General features: G+C 33.2%; 11 protein-coding genes across 11 annotated transcripts; 8 read left to right on the forward strand and 3 right to left on the reverse strand.

Moving 5' to 3' along the window:
- Nucleotides 1-25: 25 nt before the first annotated feature.
- Nucleotides 26-1,096, forward strand: NAEGRDRAFT_73309 (silent information regulator family protein; the record flags this gene model as incomplete). The annotated part of the gene is made up of 2 exons (XM_002671494.1): nucleotides 26-221; nucleotides 399-1,096. The coding sequence occupies 2 exons, from the start codon at nucleotides 26-28 to the stop codon at nucleotides 1,094-1,096; spliced, it is 894 nt and encodes a 297-aa protein (XP_002671540.1).
- A 2,369-nt stretch (nucleotides 1,097-3,465) lies between these two features.
- Nucleotides 3,466-3,957, reverse strand: NAEGRDRAFT_73311 (uncharacterized protein; the record flags this gene model as incomplete). Its single annotated transcript, XM_002671565.1, has 1 exon — nucleotides 3,466-3,957. One exon carries the CDS (start codon nucleotides 3,955-3,957, stop codon nucleotides 3,466-3,468), a length of 492 nt encoding a protein of 163 aa, XP_002671611.1.
- A 390-nt stretch (nucleotides 3,958-4,347) lies between these two features.
- Nucleotides 4,348-4,938, forward strand: NAEGRDRAFT_81461 (RING-finger domain-containing protein; the record flags this gene model as incomplete). The annotated part of the gene is made up of 1 exon (XM_002671495.1): nucleotides 4,348-4,938. One exon carries the CDS (start codon nucleotides 4,348-4,350, stop codon nucleotides 4,936-4,938), a length of 591 nt encoding a protein of 196 aa, XP_002671541.1.
- Nucleotides 4,939-5,159: 221 nt separating this feature from the next.
- Nucleotides 5,160-6,242, forward strand: NAEGRDRAFT_52768 (uncharacterized protein; the record flags this gene model as incomplete). The annotated part of the gene is made up of 1 exon (XM_002671496.1): nucleotides 5,160-6,242. One exon carries the CDS (start codon nucleotides 5,160-5,162, stop codon nucleotides 6,240-6,242), a length of 1,083 nt encoding a protein of 360 aa, XP_002671542.1.
- Nucleotides 6,243-6,907: 665 nt separating this feature from the next.
- On the forward strand, nucleotides 6,908-7,818 carry NAEGRDRAFT_73314 (uncharacterized protein; the record flags this gene model as incomplete). Its single annotated transcript, XM_002671497.1, has 3 exons — nucleotides 6,908-7,237; nucleotides 7,292-7,313; nucleotides 7,364-7,818. The coding sequence occupies 3 exons, from the start codon at nucleotides 6,908-6,910 to the stop codon at nucleotides 7,816-7,818; spliced, it is 807 nt and encodes a 268-aa protein (XP_002671543.1).
- Nucleotides 7,819-8,102: 284 nt separating this feature from the next.
- NAEGRDRAFT_73315 (uncharacterized protein) lies at nucleotides 8,103-9,650 on the reverse strand (the record flags this gene model as incomplete). Its single annotated transcript, XM_002671566.1, has 1 exon — nucleotides 8,103-9,650. One exon carries the CDS (start codon nucleotides 9,648-9,650, stop codon nucleotides 8,103-8,105), a length of 1,548 nt encoding a protein of 515 aa, XP_002671612.1.
- A 156-nt stretch (nucleotides 9,651-9,806) lies between these two features.
- NAEGRDRAFT_59396 (uncharacterized protein) lies at nucleotides 9,807-11,899 on the reverse strand. Its single transcript, XM_002671567.1, has one exon. The coding sequence runs from the start codon at nucleotides 11,754-11,756 to the stop codon at nucleotides 9,834-9,836; it is 1,923 nt and encodes a 640-aa protein (XP_002671613.1). The 5' UTR covers nucleotides 11,757-11,899; the 3' UTR covers nucleotides 9,807-9,833.
- Nucleotides 11,900-12,329: 430 nt separating this feature from the next.
- Nucleotides 12,330-14,981, forward strand: NAEGRDRAFT_52771 (uncharacterized protein; the record flags this gene model as incomplete). Its single annotated transcript, XM_002671498.1, has 1 exon — nucleotides 12,330-14,981. One exon carries the CDS (start codon nucleotides 12,330-12,332, stop codon nucleotides 14,979-14,981), a length of 2,652 nt encoding a protein of 883 aa, XP_002671544.1.
- Nucleotides 14,982-15,299: 318 nt separating this feature from the next.
- NAEGRDRAFT_73318 (uncharacterized protein) lies at nucleotides 15,300-16,989 on the forward strand (the record flags this gene model as incomplete). The annotated part of the gene is made up of 5 exons (XM_002671499.1): nucleotides 15,300-15,894; nucleotides 15,942-16,347; nucleotides 16,394-16,400; nucleotides 16,457-16,768; nucleotides 16,813-16,989. The coding sequence occupies 5 exons, from the start codon at nucleotides 15,300-15,302 to the stop codon at nucleotides 16,987-16,989; spliced, it is 1,497 nt and encodes a 498-aa protein (XP_002671545.1).
- Nucleotides 16,990-17,570: 581 nt separating this feature from the next.
- On the forward strand, nucleotides 17,571-18,450 carry NAEGRDRAFT_73319 (uncharacterized protein; the record flags this gene model as incomplete). The annotated part of the gene is made up of 3 exons (XM_002671500.1): nucleotides 17,571-17,597; nucleotides 17,639-17,786; nucleotides 17,831-18,450. The coding sequence occupies 3 exons, from the start codon at nucleotides 17,571-17,573 to the stop codon at nucleotides 18,448-18,450; spliced, it is 795 nt and encodes a 264-aa protein (XP_002671546.1).
- Nucleotides 18,451-19,032: 582 nt separating this feature from the next.
- Nucleotides 19,033-19,593, forward strand: NAEGRDRAFT_73320 (histone H3; the record flags this gene model as incomplete). The annotated part of the gene is made up of 1 exon (XM_002671501.1): nucleotides 19,033-19,593. The coding sequence occupies one exon, from the start codon at nucleotides 19,033-19,035 to the stop codon at nucleotides 19,591-19,593; it is 561 nt and encodes a 186-aa protein (XP_002671547.1).
- Between the last annotated feature and the right edge of the window lie 217 nt (nucleotides 19,594-19,810).

Genomic DNA, 19,810 nt, shown 5'->3' on the forward strand with positions numbered 1-19,810 from the left:
GTTTACAATTTTAAAAAAATAAAAAATGTCTGATGACCAAAAACAAGAAGAAATTGCTTCGGAAGAAACCATGGAACATATCGCCCAACTGATCAACAAGGCAAGAAGAGTCGTTGTATTTTCTGGTGCTGGTATGAGTGCAGAGTCTGGAATTGATACTTTCAGAGGAGGAGGTGGTTTATGGACCGGATTGATGGGAAAATTGTTTTTGGCTTATGGAGGTGAGTGGATTTGTCTTTAAATTCGTGTTTATATATATTGGATATATTGGATTGTATTTAAAATTATTAAAATTATTTAAATATTATTTGATGGTAATTGATTGGAATAATTTATAAATTAATTATTCGTGTGATGATTATATGAATGAATGAATTGATGGAATATGATAATATTAGGAACACCATTTGGATGGAATATAACACCACAGATTTGTTGGGGACAATATATTAAACGATTTTATGGACCGATTGCTAAAGCTGATCCAAATAATGGACATTTTGCATTGGCCAAGTTGGAACAAGAAGTGTTTGGAGATTATATGGAAGTTATTACACAAAATGTTGATGGATTGCATCAAAGAGCTGGATCAACTCATGTCTATGAAGTGCATGGTACAGTAATGAGACATTGCTGTATTGCTGAACGTCACATTTTCGATTTTGATGAATATTGGGGAGAAGAGAATGATGAAAAGAAAATGGACTTGCCAGACAAGTCACCAAAATGCAAACATCCAGGGTGTAATAGTACACTTCGTCCTGATTGTGTCCTATTTACAGAAGCCCTGCCAATGGACCAATGGGAACCTTCTTTCCATGCAGTTGACAGAATGAGAAAGGGAGATGTCATGATTTGTGTTGGAACAAGTGCCAAGGTCTATCCAGCTGCTTCACTTCCTGGAAGAGCTGCCAGAAGAGGAGCTCATTTAATTGAATTCAATTTGGAAGAAACAGATTACAATCAATTACCGAATTATATATTCGTTAAGGGTCCAAGTGGTCAAACACTTCCAACCATTGTAGATAGAGTAATTGAATTGAGAAATGCAAATCAATCAATACCATCGGAAAATATTTCTCAAATTGTAGAATAATATATTGTAAATATTTTAACACAAAATGTAAAAACCAAATTATTAATAGTATTTAATATTGCTATAAATTCAAAGTAGATTTCCTAATATTTCCAATTTTGAACATTCAACTGAACCGCCAAAACAAAATTTGAATCAAAAAAAACAAACAAATTACCACGTGTCAGACAAAGATGACAGCAGCAACAGCAACGAGTAGTGGAAAGGATTTGCTTGTGCAATGCCTGGGACTTGTTGTCTTTTGTGTGGTGGGTGGTCTTTTCGTCTACTTTATTCCATCGGAACAATATGGAAAAGAGATGATGAACAAGATGACGAATCACGCAAAGATAAAAGATTTGATGAGTAGATTTACTTCTTTGGAAAGTAAAATAGTAAAGAAAGATAGAGAAACTATTCGAAATCTTTCACCTTCGTGTAAATTAGCACTTGTCGAGAATAGTTTAAAGACCAAACACGTTTCACAATTCTTTTCAAGTATTCTACCAAGTGAAAAGTATGAGAAAATTGCCAACCAACTCTCGGAACAAGTTACAGATCAAACTTTTAACAAGTGTGAAAAACAAATTGATTTTACCAATTTAAAAATCAATTTGAATTTAGAAAAGTTGAAATCAAATCAAGAAATAGTTATTGATTTGAATTTTATGAAAAAGATGGAAGAATTAAGTTTCCTTCAATCTTCATTACAACAAGAGCAACACAGTGGATCATGTTCTCAACGAGTGATTGAATCAATTTTAATTCAGAAAGAGTTGCACGATATTTCAACACTTCATAATATTACAACACTCGATAAGGCAGTTAATTTTTATGGTCAATTGTGGCTTAGACAAGATTGTTCTGAATCTATTAGTACTATCAGCAAGTCGTCAGATTTGTTAAAGGAATATTCTCATTTGGTCAACCAACAGGATGTGGATAAGCTTTACCAATTATTGGATGTTGAACCATCTGATCATTTGAAACCTTTAGAACCAAGAGTGTTAAAATCAATTTTCCAAGAGCAAGAAAAGAAAATTGTAAATGCACAAATTGACAAGTTGGAAAAGCAAATTACTGAGCTGAAGAATACCATTGGTGAATTTGAAAATCAATCCAAAATCTTGTCTAGAACCATTTCAGAAAAGGAGAAGGAATACAAGATGTCCCTTGAAAAATCTCAAGCAGAAAATGACAAACTGCAAGTTTTAATAAGAGAAAAGCAAGTTTCCATCTCATCACTTGAATCCAAGCAAAAATCATTGACAGAAGAAGTGGTGAATTATCAACGATCTGTATCTAATCTCAAAAGTGATTTGGAAAAGGAATTTGAGAAATATAAGGCTATCAATTTGAAGAATATTCAATTAGAAGATTCCAATAACAAGCTCACTCAAAAATCAAAGGATTTTGAGAATGAAATCAAGAAGAAAATTCCTTCCCTTGAAGAAAATATTCAACTCTTGAATAAGGAAAAGACAACAATGGAAAAACAAATTCAAGAACTCAAGAATTCAACCTACACCGATTTGATTTCTGGACGTGAAAAGCTTTTCAAGCAAGCTGAAGTATTACAACAAACTGGAAAGAATATTGACACTATTGGTGGCTTATTGAATCAATTCAATGAAACTCTTAAAGGAGACGAATCCCTTCGTGAAAGAATTGGACAACTCTTGGATAAATTAGAAAAACAACAAAAATCTCAAAAGGAATTGGAAGAAATAATGTCAAAATCCAAACATTTGGAAGTGGAAGGAAAGGAATGTTTCAGTGCTCTCAGCGTTTGTCGTGAAGAAAAGTCCAAACTCCTCAATGATAAGCAAGTTGAAAAGCTAGTTCTCAAAGTTTCTTCATTGGAAAAGAAAATTGAAGCCCTCAATCAAGAAAAACAAGAATTAGTTTCCAAAGTTGGAGATTATTCGAATACCATCTCAGAAATTGAGCAGAAAAAGAATGAATCTATCGAAAGATCAGAAAACTTGTCGACCATTCTTGTGGATTTGAAATTAGAACATGTTGAAGAACAAAAACGAAACAAACTCACCATTGAAACTTTAGAACAAGAATTGAACGAAACAAGGCAATTACTCAATCAAACATCGACCCAACATTCAACAGAACATACTCAAAATGAACAATTACAAAACGAATTGACCAAAATTAAGGACCAATTTACCACTTGCCAAACCAGCAGTGAAACCATTCTCGAGGAAAATAGAAAACTTTTATTGGAATTGGAAGAAATTAAGAAGGACTTGGTTATTGCTCAATCTGCAAAGATTGTTTCTGATTTGAAAGAGGAAGATAATTAAACCTTTCAAATCAGCATCCTTAATACAATTTACATATTTACAAATTGAATATTTATTATCAAGAAATTATTATTAGTAGTAGAATGGTTGATTGTATCCATAACAAGATTGAGATGGTTGTTGATATATTGGATTGAACATTTGATTTTGTGGATACCACATTGGATTTGGTAATTGACCTTGTTGAGAATACATTGGTTGTTGCTGTTGTAGTGGTGGTGGTGGTGGATATATGACAAGTTGTTGAGCATTACTACTTGGTTGACAATAACCATATCCATTCACAGGTTGTGGAAATGGACACATTGGAGGTGGTGGAGGAATGAAACATTGATATGAATATTCATTTATCAACTTGACTTTCAAAGTACCCATCTGCCAACCCTCACATTTCAAATCAAGATACTTTGATTCACCATCCAATAAATCTCGTAAACGAACTGAGGCTTCATAAAACTTGCCATTGTTAAAAACTTTAAAGTAGATTCGATCCGTTCCAATGGAAGGAGGATCGAATAGAGTGCTGGTTTCCCAAGGATAAACAGTTGCCTTTAGTTTGACCATTAGTTTTTTGTTGAGTGTTTCGAATAGTTTCAATTTCTTTGTGTTCTACCAATGGCAGAATTTCAAATTAAAAAAGAAAATTACTATAACAGTAAAGTGAATATTACCAATCCAAAACTGAAAGTTTTCCTTAGTTGGAATTCATCTACGCTATGATTATTTTCTTCAGATACATTTCATAACATTTTTATGGTCAATTCTGCCTTTGAGTACAACTTATATATATTAAGGGAATTTTCTCAGAAAATTAAATCCAATCAAAAATCCTTGTCAGAAGAAAAGTGAAGTCTTATCAACACAGTTTCAAATCAATATATCAAACGTGATAGCAATCTAAGCAAACAAAAGTATTTTTCCGAAACGTGATTTCATAAATTCTTCATAAAAAAAATGTCGAACACTCTCACCATTACTGAACCTGTTGTCTATAATTCGAAACAATTGAATGTTTTGAGAGAAATAGTATTAAAATTGAAGAAGGAAGATCCCTCTCAAACAAATATTGATTTTGGAGACAAGGAACAAGTTTCGAAAATGTTGAAAAACTATTCGAAAGAATGCCACTGTCCTATCTGTTTAGAAGGAGTATTAGAGGAAGGAGGAAATCGAATCCTTGCCTGTAAACACTTCATACACGACAATTGCCTTGATCAACTAACAGAAATTCATGGAAAAAACACAAAATGTCCAATTTGTGTTCAACCTGTATTTCCAAAAAAGGAGAATAACAAGAAACAAGAACAGAAACTAGGTACTGTCTTTTTTACATCATCTTTTTTCTTAATTACTGGCACATGTATTGCGTATATTGTAAACACACTCAACCAACCAAATTTGGTTACTGAAATTGTCAATTCGTCCACTAGTTCACAAATTGTTGAATCTTGTGCAAACCTATCTTTGGATATTGACTATAAATCGTTTACCGATTGTATTAAGCTTGATGGTTTTTCTGGTAATTGCTATTCAACTTTTTTGTAAAGTTACAAATAAAGAAAACGAAAGAAATTAAAAAAAACAAAAAATAAACTTTTTAAAAAATTGTTAACAAAATTGCGAATTTTATACAAATTTATTTTAATACAAACAACTACAGACAAGTTAGTCACGTTTCGCACTAAGATCACGTTTGCGAAACGTGATTTCCAGTCACCAGTCAATAAATTAACTTGATTGCCTATTTATTTGGCAAGCAAAAAAAAATGGCAAAAGTAAGGTACTACTACAATGACCAATTCGAATCAGATGATTTACTTTCTACAACCTTCTCTTGTCAAGAATCTCCATTCCTTAATCAAGTCAACCCTCAATTCAGAGATAACATTAATGTTCAATTGGTATTTAACAAGAAAATAATGCCACCACTTGAAAACCAATCTCTTGCTCAAATTGAATTGGAAAAAACTTTTGATGGCTGTCAAGATGTCACAATTATTTATACTGATCTATCAAGTGATGGAAAATTTTGTGGTTACATGAAAACGTATTTGGTTTCTGGTGATGATGAAATATTTACAAGGAATTCATTGGTTAGAAACTTGTTGGATTTGGTCAACCAGTTCGATATTCCATACGAAACAGTCTTTGAGAATTTCAGAAACCTTATTTCTCAACGTGTTTTACATGTCAATTCCAAAAGTTCTGGTTTTTCAAAGTATTTCAATGGTAATGAAAGAAGATATATTAATGGTTTAGGTATTTTTGGTGCTTTGAAGAAACTATTCGAAACGGACAATAAGCTTTCGAATAGTTTGAGTCATTATTATGAAAAGAAGAAATTAGTTGACCGACTTTACAAACACGGAATTTATCATTATTCTTCTTTTTGTAGACTCAGTCTTATTCCACTAATTGGATTTGAAGGAAAAGAAGGTGAGAGAATTAATGTTTCGTCTCTGATACAAGCAAGAGATATCTATTCGAAACATGAACAATTGTATTTATGTGCTGATGTCGATTCAGAACTAACTATGGGTTTTCATGACATGTTGATTTCAGAATTAGCTACACAAGTTTGTGATCAGGGAGGCGAAATTCCTGAAACTGGATGCAGAATTCCAGGTTTTTTGGAAGCTTTTGGAAGATTAGGCAAGTTTCTAATAGAAAGTTGGAAGATTGGAGTAGGACTTGTTTGTTGTTTGGTAATTCCAGAGTTAATTCCTTTGGCAGCAATAGTTGTTGGAGTTTTTTGTTATTATTCTGTTTCATCATTAAAAAGAAAAGAAGTGAGAATTCTTCTAGCAAAGAAAGTCAAATCAGACGAAACTGGATCAATTTGTTTTTAAACATCATGATTTAGAATAAATGTTTCCTGCCAAGACTTTTACCAGAATTTCTATCTGGGCTACATTTCACCATCTAGTAATTAAATAGGTAGATGGTTCTGTTCAAGTAGTTTTTCAATCATCATAAGATTTTCAAAATTCCAAACATTATCATCAGAAATATGGATAGGAGAGAACACTCTATGAGAAACTCTAGTTGAAGAATTGATTTGGAAATAGTCCACTATTTTTCAAACATTCGAATATATCTAATCCTGATTGGAGAGAATGAAACTCCAAATTGATGAAATTTATAAGAGAGGAAGATTTGGAATATTTTAGAAAGGAATCACTTGAATTATTGGAAGAAAATCAAGACGAAAGTGAAGAACCTGAGTAAGGAATATCAATTGAGGAGAATGTTAAGGGGATGATTCTTTCGAGTGTATCTACAATTATTTAAATGATGAGTAACCCATCTCATTGTATCAATCATTTTCATAATTAATAAATTAATAATTTAACTTAAACTCCGTAAGATACTTTGTAATGTTTTTGAACACACAACTCCGTTCCGTTCCACTCGGCGATGGGGCTTTCCTTTTTCGTCTTCCGAAAAATCTAAACTCAATTATCTATAAATATCATCCTCATTCATCACTATGACAAGATATTATCAAAAAAAAATGCAACAATCTATTCGTTTCGTATTGTGTTTCCTCTTAATTGCCACAACTTTCGTCTGTGGTCAATTCTCAGCTTTGGACAAGCCAGTTCATGAATTATCCTTGATTCAAAAGATTAATTCTGATTCCTCTATCAGATGGAAAGCAACCACTTACAAGAAGTTTGAAGGAATGACCCTTCGTGAAGCTAGAAAGTATTTGGGAACTGTCATTATTTCACCAATCAATAATTTGCCAAAGAAAAAGATGCCAAAGAATTTGAAAGCTGCTTCTCATTTCGATGCTAGAGAAAAGTGGGAGGATTGTATTCATGAAATTCGTAATCAAGAAGTATGTTTTTTACAAATTTTACAAATCAAATTTTACAAATAATTCAAAAAAAAGGAATGTGGTTCATGTTGGGCTTGTAAGTAATTTTTGTGTGAAATTTTGTGTGTGATATATATATCATGATAGTCTCTGCATCTGAAGCCTTCTCTGATAGATTGTGTATTGCCACCAATGGAAGTGTCAATATTGTCTTGTCTCCTCAATATATGGTCTCTTGTGATGCAACTGATTATGGTTGTGATGGTGGTTACTTGAATAATGCTTGGAATTTCTTGGCAAATACTGGTATTCCATCTGATGAATGTGTTCCATATCAATCTGGTAGTGGTCATGTCCCATCATGCTCCAAGCTTAATAAGAAGTGTCAAGATGGATCTGACATTAAATTGTACAAGGTCAGCAAAAAGTCAATTGCCAATTTGGACAGTATTGAAGATATCCAAAAGGATATTCAAGAGAATGGATCAATACAATCAGGCTTCTCCGTATACAAGGACTTCTTCTCCTATAAGTCAGGTGTCTATCATCATGTCACCGGTTCTTTGGCAGGTGGACATGCCATTAAGGTAATTGGTAAGTAATTTTTGAAAAAAATTAGCACTTTTTAACACTTTTCAGGATGGGGAACTACAAGTGATGGTCATGATACTCCATATTGGATTGTTGCTAACTCATGGGGAAATTCTTGGGGATTGGTAAGTTTTCAAAAAAAAAAATTTTTTTTTTTTTTTAACACATTTCCTATTATAGAAAGGATACTTCTGGATCTTGAAGGGTTCTGATGAATGTGGTATTGAATCCAATGCTTGGTCTGGTTTGCCTGATTTGCAATAATCAAATGGCCAAGACCTAAAAAATTTGTAAATTACAAATCCAATGACTTTCTGAGAGCAATAAATTCTTCTCTAAAGCATTCAGCATACATGTGAATATCTTGAATGATTCCCTTATCGCAAACTATTGATAAACCAACTCGATCGTTAAATGTCATGAGTGTGCAATTGACAGCTACTGCAGATACTAATGGAATGAAACCAGCTCCCTGTACAATGTTTCTTCCCAACATGGTATATTTCAACTTGTCGTCTGCTTCAAAACCTTGAACGTTGGAACAGGTGAAGGTTGTTGAGGCAGCTCCCCAATTCATCAATGAAACTGCCATCTTCTTTGGAAGAAGTGCAGTTCCCAACCACAACAAGTATCTGTTAAAATAGGGCTGTGGAAGGAACTTGGCAAAATTCATGTTATTCCTCACAGTTTCAAATCTCTTCTGTGGCTCTTCAATGAGTTGAATATTGAGTGGAATGCTACCGAAAATAACGCCAACAATATTGCCACTCTGTGACTTGCTCTCAGTAGATCTGATATTCACTCCCATTCCCATTCGAGCATTTGTTGTGCTCAATAGTTTTTCCCTCTCTTGCATGTTGGATGATTCTTTGGCACTGAGTTTCAATCTGTAACGATCGGAAGCTCCACTCAGCAAGCTCAAGAATAGGTCATTCAATTTTCCATCTAACTTTTTGGCCACCTTTTTAAATTCTGGCACTGTAAAGTACTTGTCTGTTTCATTTCTCAAATCATTCTCATCATCTCTCAATTGCTCTGTATCATTGAACCAAATGAATGAACAAGTGACTTGACCACATTTTGGATGTTTCTTGGAAGCTCTAAACATGGTATCTGGCTCTCCCTTAACGCCAATTCCCAAAATCAAAAAGAATGTTGCAACAAAGGCCAAAATCTTCAAAAAGAATCCAATGCAATAGCTCACCAAAGAACCCAACAATGGAATCCTGTTCAATTTTCCTGTCAAATTATTAATAATGGTCAATGCTGAATTCCAATTGCTGTGACTACCTTTCATAATCTTGTCAAATTTACTCTGAACATATTCACTTGCCTCCTTCTCATTATCCAACAGGTCAGTTCCAACAATTTTCTGCAACAAGGTTCCATCTCCAATCCAATGATGAATTCTAAAGAATAGAATCAATCCTCTCGAATAATTTTCAATAACAATACATTCCCATAATGGAATAACTCCCTTCACTTGTGAATTTTCCACAGGTTTGAAGGGAGAAAACAATCTTGAACCAATCAATTCACTCAAAATCTCATCCTCACTCTTTTCCTTGCTCAAATTCAACATTTCATACTTGACATGATTCTCCAAACATACTTCATCAACTCCAATATCAATATACTCTGATTCACTCACTAGAATACTTCTGAATCGAACATATCTTTGTAAAAGTCTTTCCTTTAATCGTTCTTCAAATGCTTTCCTATCAATCCGATGAATTTTCTCCTCAATATTGTTGTTGTTGTCATCTTTGGCTGATAATAAAACCAATCCTCCTACAACACATGGTGTTGTCTCGGATTCTTGCATGACCATCAATTGGGACATTCTTTATCATTCCGAAAAATATCATATTTGTAAAAACATTTAATAATTAATAATCATCATCATCTTCTTGATACAAACCTCGTAAGTTTTCTTCTTGGTAAAACTTGGAACGAGGTAGGGACATGAAATTTTGACATTTTTTTATTCTTTCCTTTTGTAAATGTTTGTGTTGAAATTTACTTGTTACATGGTTAAACATTTGGATGTTAGACTTGATTTTTCCGGTAAACGAAAGAGAAATCTTGTTATTCCTGTATAGTGTGTTCTATCTGGTTGGATGTAATTTCTAAATTTTTTGAAAGAGTTAAAGGCCACAACATTATACGGAGCTTTGTTTTCTATCAGTAAGGTTGCATAATTTCCTGGATCCATAACTAGAACGCAATAGATATAGTCTCCATTACATATAAAGTATCTTAATTCCATGCAATCTCTCTTAAAGGTAGAAAGGATTATCTCAGATAGTTCATCACGAGTTGGTTGCAAGAAATGTAAAGGAGTTAGAGCAAGGACAATTTGAGGTGGAAGTATAATGAGGGCCTGTTTGAGTATTTCAAGGTTTGCAAAACAATTTACAGGAGAACCTGTTAATTTGATTGTCATAGGATAGCTAACATTGAATACTTTCAAATTGATCATCCTTTCAATTGTAAAAGTATTAATCATTTCCGCATCAGCCATATAAATATTTAGATATTCCAATGAAGACATATTCTCCAAGTATTGTAACTCTTCTGCTTTGTACACAAAGCTATCAAGATGAAGAGCGGTCAAATTCAAATCTTGTAATGTTGACAAGTAAAATTGTTGTACTAAATGCCTTGTGTTTTTAAGAATAAGCTCTGTCAAACGAGTTCTCTTTGGGCACTTAATTGAAGGTCCGCTGAACTCGCAACTAATAAAGTGTACCATTTCCAATGTCTCCGACATTTCAATTATTGCCTCTGCTGACGGTACTGTGCATTCTTTAAGGATTACAACTTCTAGATTCTTCAAGCATTGATTGGTAACTATTTTAGCATTCGAAAGTTCAAGTCTTCTCAAATGGGCAAACCTCGAAGGATACATTGTAAAGACATTGTTACGAAATTTTGTTGAAGGATTGAAAATGATACTTTTAGAATCTACTGGGAAAATGTTTTCGTTTGCTGTTAGGGCTGCATGATCAACCCTAAAAGAAAGCACCTTATGTAGAGACAATACTTCATCGCCAGAATTGTGCATTTCAACTATTGATATGTGCATTTCCCTACAAAATTTTGAAACATCATTGAACTTGTTTAAGAATGAAATAGAAGGTACATTGAAGAAGTGGAAAGAAATCCTTCCCTTTCCTTGCAGAAAGCATGATGTGAAGAGTTCCAATAAGGCACTATTATCTGTAAATACCTCACAATTGAGAGCTATTGAAATATTTCTCAAAGGTCGAATAAATTTACAATACTTTTCCACGTGTTCCTTGCTATACAAATACAGTGTTGTTTCAAATGTTTCCATCGATTGCATTGTTACACACGAGTCGAGTACAACATTTGCATCCACAGATTTACCAATAAAAAGCCGTAACACTTTCAACTTTTTGAAACGATGCAAACCAGAGCACAAATACTTGGCAAATTCAGAATCCAACAAGACACTAATAGAAAGCTCACTCAGCCACTCTCCACAAGCAGAAGCAATACTATCAAACAAAGAAGGTTGAGCCTTGTTGAAGACAATTTCAACTCCCTTGAGTGTTTCCTGATGTTCTCCAATGAATGTAACCAATTCTAATAGTCTAGACTCATCAATAGGTTCGTTTGTGAGCCTGTCCGAATCACTTGCTTCAATATACTTGACAGCACTATAATACGACTTGATTCTATCCAACCTTTCATAGTTGGTAAAGGAAAACTTCCATAACAATCTACTATAATGATAGGGTTTGTGTGCAAGTTGATGGAATTGTTGTGAACACGTAGAGAGTGTATCTAGGACAAAGAATCGATCTAGAAATTCGAAAATATTCAGAATGACATCTTCATTGAGTTGTTGTATGAATGTTGTTGGTTTTTCCGCTTCTTGAAGAGTTTCATCGTCTAGCTGAGGATCTGTTTCTATTATCATGATGACGCTAATTTTTTGTTATTGTCCTTTTGTTGGAAGGATGAACAAGATAGAACAAGATTATTGGGTGTTGTTGATGTTTTTAATCCAACACTTCAGGACGTTCAACAGAATGTGATGATGAAATCACTCATAGTAATGACGTGGTTTTTTTAAAAAAAAAAATAAAAAGAATAAAAATATTTTTGATGCACAAAACTTGTATTTTCTAAAGAACAACACATCACACTAGTATTTCCATCACAATAATTATCAGGATATAACACGATGAATATCAAGGCTATTTTTCAACACTAGTTACACTAACCAAGGAAAATTGGACTACTTTGATTATTATTAATATCATGAAATTATTGATGATGACGATTAATTCTAATTCCTTACAGCACACATTTGATCATCACATCATCATACATTTCCATCCTACATTGTGAGTACTCTTATATAGTAAAATAATATAACAATAATAACAACAAGTTCTCTGGCCTCCATTTCATGTTTTCATCACTGAAAGAGTTCGAAAGTTCTCCTTTCTTCTCCTTTCCCTGCAACAGCCGTTTGAATTTCATCAAAATGATCTACTCTCTGCAAACTCATGTCAAAGTGTCAGAACCCAACAGAAAAAAATACATCAACATCATGACATTTTCATCATCTCCACAACAGCAGCTGATAAGAACACTTACAACAACAATATTCATACTATTATTCATCACATCTTTCATCCATGCCAATGTCTATGACTTTTTACATAATGCCACTATCAAGACACAATCAACAATAACAAATTATAATTCCCTGAATGCGACTATTGTAAATATACCGATTGCTTATCAAGTTTATGTAAACAAATTGGCAAAACTTCAAACAGGATCATCAACATTTGAAGATGTCTCTGATTTTATTGGTAGTTCATTGGATTTTCTGACATCTTCAACGAATCCTAGATGTGTCATTTCACAAGATTATGACACCTTTCCAAGTATTAACAAGTATAAGGAAACGTATAATACTATTGTGAAAAGCATGTCAAATGCCTCGGATGTTTGTAATAATCCTACTGTGATTAATACGGGATCGATACCTATTGAAACGGCTCACTATTCGTATATTATTAATCAAGTTTCTCCTAGTGTGGTTATTTCTACATTAGATTCGTATGAAAAATGGTTGAATATTTTGAGAAATTCTATGGTTTCGAAGAATACGAGACTTTCACTTTGGAATGCAACATTTAGTGATGCATTCAAGACACAACCAGTGCATAATGCACCATTTTCTTTTGATTTTGTTCCTTATTCAAATTGGAGTAAACTCTACACAGATAGTACAATGAGAAAGGAGCTGATATCATATCTTCAGGAGGATATAGTGACGGATATGGCCTTGTTTAAGTTATTCTATTCTACACATTTGAAAAATAATGGAACTGGACTTGCTTATTCACCAATTAGTAGTAAGAGTGTAAATTGTGGCTCAATATTTACCAATTCTACACTCAGATATCAATATCATGCAGCCATTATGAGGATTAATGCTCGATTGGCCTATTTTCTTACCAAAGCACCAACTGGATCGAGTAGAAATGTTTCTACAGTATTTAACTTGGCACTATTCAATGCCAAAACATATTTTGATGATTCAGTTGTTTCCATTGATTATAGTTTCAATTTTGAAGCAACTAGAAGAATGTTATTCAATGGAATATTTGATGACTTTCTTTCTCTATTCATCAAAAATCCTTCCAGCAAATATTTGACATTTACCTCATCTGATTTGCAAGATGTCTATGCTTACTTTGTTCATCCAGCATGTTTCACTTACTATTATACCTACAGCCAATTGTATCTCAGCACAACAGACTCTACTTCACCAATAATAGCCAATGATGCCATTTACATTACAATTGCGAGTGTTGGATTTTTAATTTTCATGACTAATTTATTTGCCTACTTTTTAGGATTTAAAATCATGACCAAGAAGAGACTCTTCTTACCATTGTCTGCTCCTCCATTCCTATTTACATTGTGCATTTTCTTTGTGTATGGAGTCAAGTCGAATATTCCAACTGAATCTTATTGGGTTCAAATGGCTTTGGCATTCTTCCCTGCTCCATTATTTATTGCCTCATATTTAGTTTCAGTTTCCAGATTTACCTATTTGAAGAATATTGAAAAGTGCACCAAGTATTGTTGCAAATCTTTGAGATTTCACAGATGCATGACCTCTAGAGGAATTTCCATATTTGCTGCATTATTTTTGACTATATTCCTCTTCATTGTTTGTGGCATTCCAATCCTGATTGTTTTAGTTGCTCTTGTCTTTTCATTTGTCAATTTCCCAACTGAAATTGTTATTTTAATGATTGCTATCCAGACAATTTTATTGCTTTTCATAGCAACTTTATTCTTTATATTTGATTTGGCCTCCTCTGGTATCAATACAATCAAAAAGAAGGGTCTCTCCTATTATTTGGCTTTTGACGATCCATTCATGTATAGAACAGATCTCTTCTTGATGTTTATCATGTTTCTCTCGGCCATTCCTTTCATAACAGGTGCCATTCAGGATTCTTTCGATTTCTTTGTTTTGAGAAAGATTGCCTCCATCATTTATTTCCTTTGTTTCTATCTAGTTTTGGGAGGAAGTGTTTCTTTGAAATTCTGGTTTGATACCCTTTCAAAACTTGTAAGAAAGAAAACAGATATTACTCATGACTTGCAAAAGTACATGAATGTGGAATCATTCAGAGAAATGTTCAAATCATATTGTGAAAATGAATTTTCAAGTGAAAATTATCTTTTATATGAGGAATTGGAAAAATTACAACAGAAAGGAAAAGTCTATGAGGATGATCTTGTCAGAATTAATACATTGTACTTGGCCAATCGTGCTCAATATGAAGTCAATTTGCCATCTGTCACCAAGAGAAAGTTTAGAGAGTTATTGGAAGATTTTGACATTACTGCTTTTGAAGGAGGAAGTATTGAATCAGATTCTTCCATTCCACTCTCAGATACATCAGGTTCCTCCTCTCAAGCACTAGTTTCCAGTCAACCAAAAAAGAAGAAATGCATCACTGTTCAACAATTGAAAGATGTTTTAGCATTTGAAGTTGTCAAAAACATGGTCGACACTTACAGTAGATTGGAATTGACTTCTGAATTTAACAAATGGAAAGAATTGAATGATTTTAAAGCAGAACAAATGGGAGTCGATGTTTAATCCTCAATCTTTCAATAAAAAGTTTGACAAATTTCAAAATATTTAAATATTTGAATAAGTTCATAGATTCGAATTTCGGCAACATCATCTCGTACACAAAATCTCTCACTATTGCAAAGCACGATCGCTCAAAAAACCAAATAACCACAGCGCCAAAGCATCCTTATTTGGAAAAACTAATATCCGTCATCGCACGCTCACCATTTCGGGGAATATATTACAGAGAAAGAATCGACCAACAAATAATTGAAATAAATTCCTCACCTTCTCCAAGGAGAAATTCCCAACAATTTGAAAAAAAACAAAGAAAACATCGTCATGGCTTTAAGCGAAATTATTTTGGGAATTGTTTGCGTTTTTGCTGCAATTCTTCTCTTCTTCCTCATTTCAATTTATAATAATTATAAGAAAGTGAGTCACATTCCAGGTGCTTTCCAATTCTTCTTGACTTTTAAGAATATTCCAATCATTTCACCTTATTTGAGTTTCGATGGACACAAGAGAATGGAACAATTGGTCAAAACTCACGGAGATCCAAAAACTGGACTTGTCAGATTATCCATGTTCGATAGAAATATGGTTGTAGTTTCAGATAGAGACATGTTGAAGGAATTGTTGGTCGTTAAGGGTGGAATTTTCATCAAATCTTGGAAATTATATGAAGTTTTCAATGCTTTCGGCAAGAATATCTTATCAATTCTCGATGGTACCAGTGATTCATGGAAAAATCATCACAAAGTAGCTTCAGGTGCTTTTGCTTCTAAAAATTTGGAATACATGTCAAGAGTTGCCTCAAAATCTTTGGATTTGTGTAAGGAAAGTAAATGGGATGGTGAAATGGAAAAGGCATTGAAGGAAGGAAAGGAAGGTATTATTATTGATACCAATGCTGATTTTAGTGATATTACTTTGGGTAAGTTTCGAATTTTGACATTGTCATGTTGACCTTTCGAATAATAGACGTTCTTGGTAAGGCTGCTTTCGGTTTGGACTTTTCCATCTTTGATGAAACTAACCCAGAAGGTAGAATTTTCAGAAAATCCCTCGAAAAGATGTTTACCACTGGTGTAATCTTAAAACGTTTCGTCGGATTAAATCCAGTCCTTTCCTGGGCTTTCCCATGGGCTTGCAAATATACTGGTTTAGATAAGGCAGTAAAAGTTGTGAGTGATAAGTTGGATGCAATCATTGCGGAAAGAACTCGTGAAGTAGAATTGCGTGGAATGGAAGATGGAAACACATCCGAAACTGGTGTTGAAGAAAGAAAGGATTTGTTGAGTGTTTTGGTTGAAGCCAATTTCATTCAAAAGGGAATCTTGTCAGGTGATGAACTCAAATCTGACGCTTATATCTTTTCGCTTGCTGGGTATGTATTCGAATTTTAAACTATTTGTCCTAATTTATTTTCATAGACATGAGGTTCGTATTTGCAAATTTACAATTTTTTGTAATGATTTTTTTATTTGAAATTTTAGACAACTTCAACAACTTTACAATGGGTTTGTTACGAATTATCAACAAAACCAGATATTCAAAATAAGATTCGTGAAGAGATTGATTTACATCTCGGAAAGGGTGTAAATGCCAGAGCTCCAAACTTTGACGATTATCCAATTATGAACTATGTCAATGCTGTCATTATGGAAACTGCAAATAGAAGTGATCGAAACTGGGATAAACCTTTAGAATTCATTCCAGAAAGATATCCAATGAATGCTGAAGAACAATTGAGAATTCAACATGATTTCACTTGGATTCCATTCTCTATGGGTAATCGTAAATGCATTGTAAGTACTTTTTGAAAATTTCACAAGTTTACAAAATTTTTCAGGGTTTCAAGTTTGCTCAAATTGAAGCTTTTACAATTCTTGTAAGATTACTTCAATTCTATGAATTAGGATTGGATAATGATGAATCTAATCCAAAGGATCAAATTGTTGATGTTCCTGGCGTTACAGTTCGTCCAGGAAATTGTAGAATTATTCTCAAACCAAGAAAGGATCTTTAATTTCGAATACAATTTTGTAAATAGTAAAAATAAATAAAATAATTTAATTCATAATATTGTTGATGATACAGTGGAGGTTGAAAATGCAATTACAAGTTGTGGTTGTTTGAAAATTTATGGAGCTTGTCAGAGGGTAAATACTGACATGTACAGTTGACAAGATCTTGAGTAATAATGAAGATCTTTTGGAGTTTAGAATCAATTTTGTTAACACTTACAATTGGATGTTTCTCATCCTCTTCGATCTGAGCTTTACAGCAAGTAATATTTCCAAAAATAGCTATTGTTTGCAATGTTAAAAAAATTAATGAGACACATTTTCGATATTTTGTTTAAAATTACCTCAAATGCAAGGTGGAAAAACAAAATTATTTCTTTTAAGGTCTAAGTGTTTCATAATATGTCTGTTGCCAACAACCTGCCAATCCACTACAAATTAAATCTGCACAGCTTTTGAAAATAACATTTTGCGTCTAAACCACACGCCCCAACAAAAAAAATGCAACAAACAAGAATGCTTCACTCATCACCCAACCATTCCCACAACACCAACAACAAAAAAATCACAATATTAATTCATCATGAGCAAAGGTATAAACAAATCATCAGTAAGTAACCATATAAACAAGTACTCTAATAATTATAAAAGAACACTAAGAAGAAAACTAACACCAAGACAACTGTGAAGAAAACCAACACCAAGAACACTGTGAAGAATACCAATACCAAGAACACTGTGAAGAACACTGTGAAGAACACCAATAAGAAGAATACCATCAAAAAGAAGAATCCAAAGCGTAAGTGTTATTGTTATTTATTAATTTACTAACATTGTTAATAGTTGCTCGGGAAGTTGTCAATTACACAACTGTGAATGCCAAATGGTTCCTTTATGCTCCAACCACCACCGAAAGTGGTTTCAAAGCTACATTTATTCCAGTCAGTGGTCCATTTAACAGAGTTGAAGAAATGAAACGAGTTGCTTGTTTGCAAATGTTTTGTGAAAGTTGTGCTATAACTTTGGGTTTTTATTTGGATCCAAGTATGTTCAAAAGATTTCAAACTGGTATTCGTATTGCATCATTGAAACCTGAATGGTTCTCTCATTATTTCGAGTCATGTGGTGGAAAAATGAAAAACAGAGTTCAATATATTCGTTACAATGGTCACAGTTTGAGTATTACTTGTCCTTCTTATGAATTCTATGGTTTGGAAAATATGCCACCTTTGAATTGTAATGGTAGTTATGCAAGCACGGTTTTTCAAGTTTCCCAACCAATATTGATGAACCATCCATTTCAACCACACTTTAAATGGATTGAACAGTGGAAATTTGTTTACAGATTGTATTTCTCTAAACTCGTATTTATATGCAATCCAGTAACGAATATGGTTTCAGTAGATTTGGAATTTACAAAGGATGTACAAAGTATGGATTGTACTGGTTTCCAAATTGTTTAATAAATAATTTTTATTCATTAAAATCAATTAATGACAAGTCACATTCTTCTCGTTTCAATTTCAAGAATAGCACATTATTGAACTTGAATGGATTTTCTGCTAAATTGTCTGTTGTATCAACATGAACAAATAAAGACTTGAAGGCTCTATTTTCTGCATACAAAATTGAATTTAAAGAGTAAAGTTTTAATCTTCGGGTTGCAGAGGGTAAATCAAATACTTCACGTAGAATTTTCAAATATTTAGTATCTGTAAATTCTACAACACCTTCATCCTCATCAATTCCATAATCAATCAAAGTTCTTTTTAATTCATCCATTAGAGCTCTTGGATTAACAATAGATGGTTTCATAACACAATTCGGAATATACAGATGATCATAAAATTGATCATCTGTAATTTCTTCTCCTTCACAACAAATCATAACTACGGGCAATTCGTAAATGGTGTTATAAATAGGAATTATATTGGCTTCAGCAACACGAGGCATTTTGTCAGTTAAAATATTTGATCGTCGATTCCCCGTGCCAGTGTTGTGGTAGTAAAAGTGATTCCGTAATCGACTCTCAAAAAAACTGAAAAATGACTCAAACTTCTTCATCAACAGCAGAAACATCTACAGAAACCTCGGAAGTTCCAAACAACACATCAACCAAAACACCATCAACAACACCATCAAAAACACTATCAAAAACATCAACCAAAACACCATCAAAAACATCAACCAAAACACCATCAAAAACACCAAGAAAAACACCAAGAAAAACACCAAAAAAAACACCAGCAAAGAAATCTGCAAAAAAACCATTCACAGGAGGAATTAAAAAGCCACACAGATATAGACCAGGTACTGTAGCTTTAAGAGAAATCCGAAAGTATCAAAAAAGCACTGAATTATTGATAAAAAAAAAACCTTTTTGTAGGTTGGTGAGAGAAGTTGCTCAAGATTACAAATCTGATGTTAGATTTCAAGCGAATTCACTCCTTGCACTTCAAGAAGCAGCTGAGGCATTTATTATTGATATTTTTGAGGATACTAATCTTTGTGCCATTCACTCCAAAAGAGTTACTATTTTGCTCAAAGATATGCAACTTGCATTAAGAGTAAAAGGTGTTAATTATATTGGTTTATTAAATAAATAATATTAATCATCATCATTTAATATCTTTAAAAAAATGTCTTGTACTTTAGAAGATATTTTTCAAGACACACAATTCAAAAAGTTCAACGATAAAGGAAAACCGTATTGTGAAGGAGTTGTACATTTAAAACAAGAAGACTTATACAAATTTTTAGGAATAAAAGAAGTTAAAAAGAAAAGGATATTAGAAACCTCCGAATTAAATCGATGTAAAAATG

This window comes from Naegleria gruberi (assembly GCF_000004985.1).
Source record: "Naegleria gruberi genomic scaffold NAEGRscaffold_60, whole genome shotgun sequence".
In the NCBI taxonomy this organism is placed as follows: Eukaryota; Heterolobosea; class Eutetramitea; order Acrasida; family Naegleriidae; genus Naegleria; species Naegleria gruberi.

Coding starts and splice junctions, on each gene's coding strand:
- NAEGRDRAFT_59396 (XM_002671567.1), bottom strand. CDS start 11,756: ATGATAATAGAAACAGATCCTCAGCTAGACGATGAAACTCTTCAAGAA.